The sequence below is a fragment of the Garra rufa genome, chromosome 2 (genome assembly GCF_049309525.1).
Source record: "Garra rufa chromosome 2, GarRuf1.0, whole genome shotgun sequence".
Lineage (NCBI taxonomy): Eukaryota > Metazoa > Chordata > Actinopteri > Cypriniformes > Cyprinidae > Garra > Garra rufa.
The window spans coordinates 48578953-48590815 of NC_133362.1; the positions used below are offsets into that span (position 1 = coordinate 48578953).

Genomic DNA, 11863 nt, shown 5'->3' on the forward strand with positions numbered 1-11863 from the left:
AACTCAGTAGAGTGAGATACATCTGGATCTGGTTAGTTTGTCACATGAACCAGCTGTTATCTTTTGGGAGCTCTCAAGAGCTGCTTTGACATTCCATTGCTTTCTTTCTAACAGTTGCCTTAACATCTTTCTTTTACCGGTCTTGGTGTTTTTTTCTTGCCAAAACACTGGCAAACAACTCTTTAATTGAGTTGAGGAATGATTTACAGTATACTGAGACATGCTTCACAGCTCTGCTCTTTCTTTCTCTTCATGAAGTTGGCCATTGTTTCTGTTTTCTGAGTTTCTGGCAAAAATTTGACCTCTTTTCCCCAAACACCCTGTAGTGACCGCCCAATCCTTCCCTCTCACTGTTTTCTTCTCATGTTTCTCTTTCCTGGGCTGTTGCACAACGCCGTTGTTTTCATCTTGGTGGTTGTCACAGACACATGCAGGTATTTGACAAACTTTCACACTGATCTTTTAGCACTGTTTGATTATTTGTTTGCTTTTGATGATCACAACATGTCTGTGAATTGTCTGATTGTCAGTTATGGTTTGCTGAAATGTAGACTTCTTTTTGAATGAATGTGAAAAAAAAGAAAAGGCTTTGAGATTGGATACAGTATACACTCTTGAAGTTTGAATGTTTTAGGCATTACAATACTTCAGTGCTTATGCAGCATTAATGACAGACAGATAAAGTGTTCTAGACAGTTCTTAATACATTGTTAGTTTGTTGAATGTGATTGTTAATGTATTCAGGGTGGTTGTGAAAGCATTTGTAGAAATGCGGCCACTAGGCAGACAATTGCTATGATATTACTAGGGCATAAGGGCAAGAGGTAGAGAATATAGTAGCACACAAAAGAAGAAGAATATGTTTGTCAGATTATTTCTACACACATTTATAGAGTGAAAAGTGAGACCCTTAAAATTTCAGGACTCCACATTTTTAGCCATATTTTCAGGAATCCTGTGCTGTGAACAGAAAGACACTGGACAAGTAGTGGTTTGTGATGCTCTACAATCACTCTGCTGGGGTGCTGTGTATTTTTATGTGTGACGATATGATCACAGAATTCACAGAAACAGAGATATGTCATTTTACTATAACCAATACCATTATGATTTGAAATTTGCCATTTTGTCCATTGTCTGGTCATGCCTTGAGATTGGCCAGTTTTTGTCTCGAATTAAAACATTGTAGAAAACACTGTTAAAAGCCTTGAAAAAAATGATGTTATACAGTCAAGCCCGAAATTATTCATACCCCTGGCATATTCTGACTTAAAGTTACTTTTATTCAACCAGCAAGTTTTTTTCTGGACCGGAAATGACACAGGCTTCTCCCAACAGATAATAAGACAATGTACAAGAGGCATAATTGTGGAAAAAAATATTTCTTAGCTTTTATTTACATTTGAACAAAAAGTGGCATGTCCAAAATGATTCATACCCTTTGCAAACTGTCACAGTCTATGGGAAAATCCAAAGTTCTATACCATTCCAAATAGTCCAAGCTGTTCTAAAGCATCCTAATTACCCTGATTCATTGGGAACAGCTGTTTTAATCAACTCAAATCACTGTGAAAACAGAAGCTCTCTGCTGTTGGTTTGTGGACAGTCATGGCTAAGACAAAGGAGCTCACTGAGGACCTGCGGCTGTGTGTTGTGGCTGCACACAAGTCAGGAAAGGGCTATAAGACCATATCTAAATGTTTTGAAGTTCCAGTGGCTACAGTGCAAAGTAGTATTAAAAAAACACAAGACATGCCGCACAGTGAAAAATCTCAGAGGACGTGGTCGGAAGCCAAAAGTGACACCTGTGGCCACAATGATGTAGCCCTCATTTGGCGTAAAAAAGGAGAAGCCTTCAACCCTAAGAACACCATCCCCACTGTCAAACATGGTGCTGGGAACCTAATGTTTTGGGGGTGTTTTTCAGCCGGTGGACAAGGGAACCTAATCACAGTAAACGGCACCATGAGAAAAGAGCAATACATCAAAATTCTCAACAACAACATCAGGCAGTCTGCAGAGAAACTTGGCCTTGGGCACCAGTGGACATTTCAGCACGACAACGACCCAAAATACACAGCAAAAGTGGTGAAGAAATGGTAAGCAGACAAAAACATTAACGTTTTGCAGTGGCCCAGCCAGAGTCCTGACTTAAATCCAATTGAGAATCTGTGGAGGGAGCTCAAGATCAGGTTGATGGCAAGGAGATGTTGGAGGAGAGTTGGAGCTCATGGCTAAAGATGAATGGGCAAAAATACCAGTGGAGACATGCAAAAAGCTGGTCAGCAATTATAGGAAGCGTTTGATTGCTGTAATAGCCAATAAAGGCTTTTCTATTGATTATTGAGAAGAGTGTAAATAATTTTGGACATGCCACTTTTTGTTCAAATGTAAATAAAAGATGAGTAATATATATTTTTTTTCCCACAATGATGCCTTTTATACATCGTCTTTTATCTTCAGGGAGAAGCCTGTGTCATTCCCGGTCAAAAAAAAAAACTTGCTGGTTGAATAAAAGTAACTTTAAGCCAGAATTTAGGGCTAGGGCTTTGAATAATTTCGGACTTGACTGTAATTGCTATCACCATGATTTGTACTGTAGCGATGGTGGAGGATCGAGCAGCAGGAAGCGTATCGGAGACCATCAGCACAGTGACAGGCGGCAGTAAACCTTTGCACCGCTTCCTCAGAGGACAACCCAAGAGCATTGGAGTGAGACACAGTACACGCTTCCTCATCAACCTGTCCTTTCAATCACAGAAACCAAACTAAGAAAGATAATTCAGGCTGTATTCTTTGCAGTACCACACTTTCTATAATAGGCATGTAGTTCAATGCTGATATGAACAGAAACCAAGGCTAGTTTTCACAATAGTCAGTTTCTAAATAGGCATATGCACCCTTCCACACATCAGTTTAAAGGGGTCATATGATGTTGCTAAAAAGAACATTATTTTGTCTATTTGGTGTAATGCAATGTGTTTTTACACGGTTTGAGGTTCAAAAAATACATTATTTTCCACATACTGTACATTATTGTTGCTCTACTCTGCCCCACTTTTCTGAAACGTTTTTATTTTTACAAAGCTCATCATTCTGAGAAGCACAGTGTGCTCTGATTAGCCAGCTATCCAGTGCGTTGTGATTGTCTGGAATACCTCAAGCGTGTGACAGAAATGTTACGCCCCTTACCATGTTGTGATGCCGTGTCCCGCCATGATGAGACAAAAACAATCAAACCCATTATAAATCCAACATTTGTTACATCCAGTAAGGACATAATTACTGATTATAATGACTCATATTGTCTTCTTATAGTATGTTGTGCCATGTAAACATAACACCATGTCTGCATTTGTGATCGTACGAACGCAATATGACGATTTTTGATCATGGATGATTAAAATGTCTCCACGATCTGCTTTTGAAAAAATGTCGTAGTATTGTGCTACAGGCTGCCTCGGTCTCAATATACTCTACAACATGACATACATTCACTCACGGGACACTGCACATTCACAAAAGTACATGATTTGCATGTGCTTTAAAGCCTTAATGGTAAATAACGTTATTTTGTTATTTCGTCCGTGTGCTGTTCTGGCCCGTGTAACATGTAGCCTATCTTCGTTCTTATTTTTTTGATAACAAATATTGAAAAATAGCAAAAACTTTGTCTTCGCTCAATTTGGCCTAAACATCTGCCACTCTTTTTATTTCATATTTTGTTATCATGTAAGGCTTTGGTTGTAAAATAAGGAAATTAGTGTGGCTGTACTGCTAACAGTATTTGTCTATTGGTGTTTCCCTCCTATTATTAAGATTACATAGGCATATTGGTTACTATTGATCTTATGTTTGCCCATTTCCACATGTCTTGTGTATAAGGTTGTGCTGGTGATGATGGGTGTAGGTATGTTCCTGTTTGGGATTCCTATGAATGTGCACACAGATGCACACACCTCAGCAGAGCAGTTCACCCCATTCTGGCTTGGGATCTTGGTATGTTGATTCGTACATCTCCTTTGACTATATTTGCATAATGTTTTGCCTTGAAAGGTCTTTAAGATCTGTAATGACTTCAAAGAAACTTCTAAGCCTCAGTCCATTGATCTACCCCTATATACAACTAGCCTTATGTTTCTCAACAATGAAATGAAAAAAAGAAAGAAAATGCATTGTGTCAGTAACCAAATAATTTTAATTAAATTCACAGTAATAAATATAACACTGTTAATGTGAAAAAATAACAACAAAAAAGCTAAAATAATTTATTCAAATTAATATTGCCTTGCTTGAGCTGCTGTTACTAAATACCAGTAAAATAACCTGTTTTCCTAGTAAGTTCATTTTTTTACTTTAAATTTTTTTAGCCTAGCGCGAGTGGTTTTTAGTGCTGGTCCTTCTGCACATTTTGACTCTTTGACTGTTTAGACTGGCAGTCTGATTAAAGCAATAAGCCCTAACGAAACTGTGCTTTACAATGAATTTAGAATGTCCAACAACACCCCTCAGCTGTTCTAAATTCACTACAAACCACAACAGGACAGGGTTTATTGCTTTTATTTTATTTTTATTGTTTTGAACTGTTACCATACAATATATTAAAACATGTTTGGGCTGTGCAATTAATCGAAATTCGATTTCTGCTACAAACGATCATGAAAAAGCAGTAATGGAGATAAAATGATTATTGCGCCCCATTCCACCCTCTTTCCAGTGGTGCGCTTTCGCTCCTCTATAAAAGCCTAATTTCACATGCAAATCAGCAAAATCATGTAACCTGACTTTCATAAAACGGGACGTGCTTGATTTATTAATGTTTCTTTGATGTTTTTAATATCTGTGTATGCGCTCAGAGACGGAGAAGAACACGGACATGTAAAATGATCTTTTATCAGTCAAATACATGCAAAAATATTTCATAATGAGGCATTTGGTGATTATTCATGTAAACCCTTGTCAGTTCTGTCTTAAATGATCATAAACGGTTGAGAATGAAAATACATGTGTAACAGTATTTTGGATCCGTGTGGCACTTAAAGCGGCAACAAATATACACTGCTCTTGAATGAAGGACTTTTGTAGTTTTATTAAGAAACAAAGTATGTTTAATTATTACAGTGAAGACGCTGTTTTATTTTACATTCAAATGATTACATTCAATTTCTGTAGTATTGTTAGACTACTTTAGACTTGCAAAAAAGTATTCAGTATTTTATTTTTAAAAAGCACTGTTTTGTTTTTGTTTTTCTGCTGTATTGCTATCTTTAAATTTTTCACCAATGTAAAGTTTTGGATCCAGTTATAATGGTGTTAAATAATCGTGATTACAATATTGACCAAAATAATCGTTAATCGTTAGTAGCCCTAACTTTATTACATTTAAATCATCCAATGCAACATTTCCACTAGAACAACAGTCTCTGACAGTGATAGAAAATAGCACTTGAATGGTCCTGTAACAAGCAATATTGTTTTGTTATTTATAAAACATATTAAACACAGCAATAATGTATGTCAGTGTGAACCTTGTGGGGATTTTATTTTTTATTTTTTATTTTTGGTCCCCAGTGTAGTTTCTAGTGTTAATAGGAATAACAGTGTGTGTGAACTGGTCTGGTATTCCCTACATTATGAGGACCAAATGACCCCACAAGTATTATAATTCCAGTAAATACAGGTCCTTCTCAAAAAAATTAGCATATTGTAATAAAGTTCATTATTTTCTGTAATGTACTGATAAACATTAGACTTTCATATATTTTAGATTCATTACACACAACTGAAGTAGTTCAAGCCTTTTATTGTTTTAATATTGATGATTTTGGCATACAGCTCATGAAAACCCAAAATTCCTATCTCAAAAAATTAGCATATCATGAAAAGGTTCTCTAAACGAGCTATTAACCTAATCATCTGAATCAACTAATTAACTCTAAACACCTGCAAAAGATTACTGAGGCTTTTAAAAACTCCCAGCCTGGTTCATTACTCAAAACCGCAATCATGGGTAAGACTGCCGACCTGACTGCTGTCCAGAAGGCCATCATTGACACCCTCAAGCAAGAGGGTAAGACACAGAAAGACATTTCTGAACGAATAGGCTGTTCCCAGAGTGCTGTATCAAGGCACCTCAGTGGGAAGTCTGTGGGAAGGAAAAAGTGTGGCAGAAAACACTGCACAACGAGAAGAGGTGACCAGACCCTGAGGAAGATTGTGGAGAAGGACCGATTCCAGACCTTGGGGGACCTGCGGAAGCGGTGGACTGAGTCTGGAGTAGAAACATCCAGAGCCACCGTTTACAGGCGCCAGGTAAAGCCACTTTTGAACCAGAAACAGCGGCAGAAGCGCCTGACTTGGGCTACAGAGAAGCAGCACTGGACTGTTGCTCAGTGGTCCAAAGTACTTTTTTCGGATGAAAGCAAATTTTGCATGTCATTCGGAAATCAAGGTGCCAGAGTCTGGAGGAAGACTGGGGAGAGGGAAATGCCAAAATGCCTGAAGTCCAGTGTCAAGTACCCACAGTCAGTGATGGTCTGGGGTGCCATGTCAGCTGCTGGTGTTGGTCCACTGTGTTTTATCAAGGGCAGGGTCAATGCAGCTAGCTATCAGGAGATTTTGGAGCACTTCATGCTTCCATCTGCTGAAAAGCTTTATGGAGATGAAGATTTCATTTTTCAGCACGACCTGGCACCTGCTCACAGTGCCAAAACCACTGGTAAATGGTTTACTGACCATGGTATTACTGTGCTCAATTGGCCTGCCAACTCTCCTGACCTGAACCCCATAGAGAATCTGTGGGATATTGTGAAGAGAAAGTTGAGAGACGCAAGACCCAACACTCTGGATGAGCTTAAGGCCGCTATCGAAGCATCCTGGGCCTCCATAACACCTCAGCAGTGCCACAGGCTGATTGCCTCCATGCCACGCCGCATTGAAGCAGTCATTTCTGCAAAAGGATTCCCGACCAAGTACTGAGTGCATAACTGAACATAATTATTTGAAGGTTGACTTTTTTTGTATTAAAAACACTTTTCTTTTATTGGTCGGATGAAATATGCTATTTTTTTGAGATAGGAATTTTGGGTTTTCATGAGCTGTATGCCAAAATCATCAATATTAAAACAATAAAAGGCTTGAACTACTTCAGTTGTGTTGTAATGAATCTAAAATATATGAAAGCATTTGGATTACATTACAGAAAATAATTAACTTTATCACAATATGCTAATTTTTTTAGAAGGACCTGTATTAAAAACTTTTTTTTTGCACCACCATGAGGCGTAAAGAATGAACTTTCTAAAAATGTAGAAAGGTCTGTATGGGATAGAAAATAAAAATACAGTTTGTACAGTATAAAACCATTATGTCGATGGAAAGAACCCATAAAACATGGAACCCCAATATAAGCGTGAATATGTGTGTGTATTATAAGAAGTGTTTAGCAGTAGTTAAATACTAAATGTCTTGTCTTTTTTTTGCAGTTCTTTATCTGTGGTCTTCTGTACATATTGTCTGAACGCAACCCCTCCAAAAAGTTGGTAAGTGTCTGTTTAACCATATTGTTTCACTGTTTGTGACAAACTTGTGCATAACTCTGAGAATTATTGTGTCCTAATGACAACATTTTCTCTTTAGAAGGTTTCATATAATATATAGATCATCAAACAAATTTAAATATTAATCAAAGATAACACAAGTAAACACAACATGCTGTTTTTGAATGAAGTTTTTTATTATGAAGGGAAAACAAAATCCAAACCCACATGGCCCTGTGTGAAAGTGTTTGCCCCCTAAACTTAATAACTGGTTGGGCCACCCTTTGTCCTTCAGGATTTTTTGGTAGAAAGCAGAATTCATGGTTCATTTATCACAGCAAGTCTTCCAGGTCCAGAAGCAGCAAAACAGCCCCAGACGATCACATTACCACCACCAGATTTTACTGTTGGTATGATGTTCTTTTTCTAAAATGCTGTATTACTTTTACTCCAGATGTAATGGGACACACACCTTCCAAAAAGTTCAACTTTTGTCTTGTCAGTCCACAGAGTATTTTCCCAAAAGTCTTGGGGATCATCAAGATGTGTTCTGGCTAAACTGAAACGAGCCTTTATGTTCTTTTTGCTCAGCAGTGGTTGCCGTCTAGGAACTCTGCCATGCAGGCCATTTTTGCCCAGTCTCTTTCTTATGGTGCAGTCGTGAACACTGACCATAACTGAGGCAAGAGAGGCCTGCAGTTCTTTAGATGTTGTCGTGGGCTCTTTTGTGACCTCTTGGATGAGTCGTCGCTGCGCTCTTGGGGTAATTTTGGTCAGCTGGCCATTCCTGGGAAGGTTCACCACTGTTCCATGTTTTGGCCATTTGTGGATAATGGCTCTCACTGTGGTTCGCTGGAGTCCCAAAGCTTTAGTAATGGCTTCATATCCTTTTCCAGACTAATAGATCTCAATTACTTTCTTTCTCATTTGTTCCTGAATTTCTTTGGATCTCAACATGATGTGTAGCTTTTGAGGATCTTTTGGTCTACTTCACTTTGTCAGGTATTTAAGTGATTCCTTGATTGCGAACAGATGTGGCAGTAATCAGGCCCGAGTGTGGCTAGAGAAACTTAAACCAAGGTGTGATAAACCACAGTTATGTTTTAACAGGGGGTGGATTTTTTAGGGGATTTTTTTCTCTTCATAAAAAACCCTTCATTTAAAAACTGAATGTTGTGTTTACTTGTGTTACCTTTGATTAATATTTAAATTTGTTTGATTATCTGAAACATTAAAGTGTGGCAAACATGCAAAAAAATCAAAATTCATTAAGGGGGCCAACACATGTATATATATTTAGTGGGGCCAACACATCATATATATATATATATATATATATATTTAATGCCTATAGAAAATTATCATACCCTGTGAAAACCTTTACCTTTACACCCTGGAAAATAAAATAAATAGTCTTGCATGTACACATTACAACCCTCATCTATTAATTAAAAAGTACAAATATAATTTAAAAAAATCCTAGGATTATTAAAAATTAATCAGTCAAATGCCTGGTTTGGTAAAGTGATCAGCCCCTTAGAGTATACCACTATAAACCTGGTGCAAACAATCAACTTCCAGATTAATTCACCTTCCAACACCACAATGACCCTAAACAAGACAACAACCAAATGGCTTAAGAATAAGAAGGTGCATGTCCTTGAGTGGCCAAGTCAGAGTTCTGATTTAAATCCAATCGAAAATCTGTGGATGGATTTGAAGAGAGCAGTACATTGCCGCTCACCACAGAGTTTGACTGAACTTAAGCAATTCTGCAAGGAAGGATGGGCAAATATCCCCATTCAAGATGTACAAAACTAGTACAGACACATCCAAAAAGACTGATGGCTGTAATTAAAGAAAAAGGTGGCTCTACAGAGTATTAAATCAAGGGGCTGATGACTTTTGCAACCCTGTTGTGCAGAACTGTTGTGTTTTTTCTTTCATTGGTTATCTTTCATAAATGTATTTGTAATGGGGTTTGATTTCAGATTATATGACAAATAAAGTAATTATTTGAAAGGGGTATGACGATTTTCTATAAGCATATGTTTGTGTCTTAATTTAATTGCTCACAGATCACAGCCAGCTTTGCTTTGAGCATCATCTCAGTCATCGGAGCGCTGTCTGCTATGATCGACTTCTCCAGAGGGATTGTTGGAATCTATCACGAATATATGGCTCAGATGTATGAGAATCACACACAGGAGGAGGAAGTTTATGCCAACCAACATTATGTGAGGGCTTTTATTATTATTATGAAAGGAAGAACATGGTTTTGAGGAATATAGTATAATCAAGATGTAAGGGTGATGGGTGGATTTTTAACCAGTCAGAAATTATGCATGCACAGTTAAAATACATAAATAAATATAAACCTATATGAACAGAACTCTTGTTTTGTTTTGACAGATGACCATCAGAAACATGGAGCTAGTGTTCTGCTGTCACAGCTTGATAGGAGGTGTTCTGCTTGTAACCATGACCTTCTATGCCAGAGCAGCGCTGCAATCCAGTCGAACTCAGGTAATCTCACTTTACTCAGCCTTCCTTCTGTGAAACCACCAAAGCCTCTCTGATTGAGCTGTAGGGCTTTTCTGATTAGGTTACGTATTTCATGTCCATTTATTTATTTTTATTCAGTCATGTATAAGATAATGTATCCAGATCACCCTGTTGTGTTTATTTTGTGATTATGACCGGCTGAGCATAGATTTTCCTCATTTGTAATAACGAAGGCAGAATGTTAATGGATGATTTCCTGATCTCCGCAGGCTGTTGTTGTAATGCGGAACCTGCCGGCAGCAGAGTGAACAAACCCAAATCATCTGAACATCCTCCTTCATGTACCAGATATCTGTGCAGCACATTAAAATATTTCATTAATAATCAATTGTGATCTTTTAAATAGCATATATAAAGTACATTAAATGGTAACAAAATGTGGTAGTAGAACTGCACTGTTTGTTTTCTGAGTACCAGGCATGCTATAAAAACAGCATTCAGAGTATGGGGACATTTATGTATAAATTTATCTTTTTTATTATTTGTTAACTGTGAATTAATGCTTTTGTCAGTGAATGTTCTACTACTATAATAGTTTTTTTTTTTTTTTTGCTATTCTTCACAATGCAGGCATAAGCACACAACTCCATGGTGTCTGTTAATGATCTGTAAAGGATCTGTTATGTTTATCTGATAAACATCTTTAGAGCACATTCATGCACTCAAATCATAAACACTCCCTAAACTTCTGACACAAAACGTTAGAGACACGTTGCAAATACACTACATTTTAGATGATAATCATCATATCAAATAGATGTTTGTGAGATGAATGTGTGATGTTTAAATGTATTATTTTTATACTCAAAGATCCCTAAACTTAATATCTGCTAAATAGTACCATCTAGTAATACTGTAATAATTTTTGTAATATTACTAAAATAAACATAACTGTGTACTAAACATAAACCATAAATGTCCTAAAAGGAAGGTTAACCTGTAGGAGCAGGACTGAAGACCACTATGAGATGACTGGGTTTTTATTGGGAGATCAGAGGTTTTTGGTTGTGAGATTGTTGTATCCATACCTCACCACTCGTAGGCTACTATTTTCAGTGGAGTACTATTTTCTATATAAGACATCTCTGACTGTAACTTTTTTGTTTGTTAGTTTTTTAACAGCAGGAATAATCCTTTGTACACATGCATTTTAAAGGTGATTTTTACATTTGTTATTTTGTATTCAATATTTGTACTTTGCTACGTCCCCAGCATAAATCAGAAAATAAAGAAAACGCAGACAAAGCTTATTTCTTTCACTGGTTTTTACTGAACTCAACTCTCTTCTCCATTCTCACACATACACTACATTCATTATTGTTTTCCAACAGCGCCCCCCAGAGCACGTCTTAACCACAGGCTTTATGATGGAACACAACATTTCCCCCAAACTTAACATTAACACCTGTACTTCCATAACAAATGTTCAATACATGAACATTATGATGAAACCTAGTAGCTCAGATATTACTTTATCTTAATCTACTTCTATTAATTTACTTTAGGTCTATCTTCTCAATCTACTAACCGATGTCACTATCAAACATGCACTATGAGAACAAGTACAAGAATACTATAACAGTTTACCTTTACCTAACACATATCTCAGTGAAATCTCACTATTGAGATTTAAGCAATGTAATCCTTCCTCCGCATTGGTTTTCTTCTAACACGCTGTCCTTCCATTGGCCTTTCGACCCTTCCTGTTGGTGAGTCAGAGCCTGATTGCACCGTTGGCCCAAAGTCCATCTGCAATGGTG

The 11863-nt window shown here is 37.3% G+C and overlaps 1 protein-coding gene across 1 annotated transcript; it reads left to right on the plus strand.

Annotated features, from left to right (window-relative positions):
* Positions 1 to 338: 338 nt before the first annotated feature.
* Positions 339 to 11353, plus strand: LOC141326513 (membrane-spanning 4-domains subfamily A member 4D). The gene is made up of 7 exons (XM_073835256.1): positions 339 to 434; positions 2603 to 2712; positions 3886 to 3999; positions 7485 to 7541; positions 9617 to 9775; positions 9951 to 10064; positions 10313 to 11353. The coding sequence occupies exons 2-7, from the start codon at positions 2605 to 2607 to the stop codon at positions 10349 to 10351; spliced, it is 591 nt and encodes a 196-aa protein (XP_073691357.1). The 5' UTR covers positions 339 to 434; positions 2603 to 2604; the 3' UTR covers positions 10352 to 11353.
* The last annotated feature ends 510 nt before the right edge of the window (positions 11354 to 11863 follow it).

What these genes read in the sequence shown, in the direction of transcription:
- LOC141326513 (XM_073835256.1), top strand. Translation starts at nt 2,605, where the DNA reads ATGGTGGAGGATCGAGCAGCAGGAAGCGTATCGGAGACCATCAGCACA. An exon ending in CATTCTGGCTTGGGATCTTG is followed by an intron (nt 4,000 to 7,484) that starts GTATGTTGATTC and finishes TTTTTTTTGCAG; the next exon opens with TTCTTTATCTGTGGTCTTCT. An exon ending in GCAACCCCTCCAAAAAGTTG is followed by an intron (nt 7,542 to 9,616) that starts GTAAGTGTCTGT and finishes AATTGCTCACAG; the next exon opens with ATCACAGCCAGCTTTGCTTT.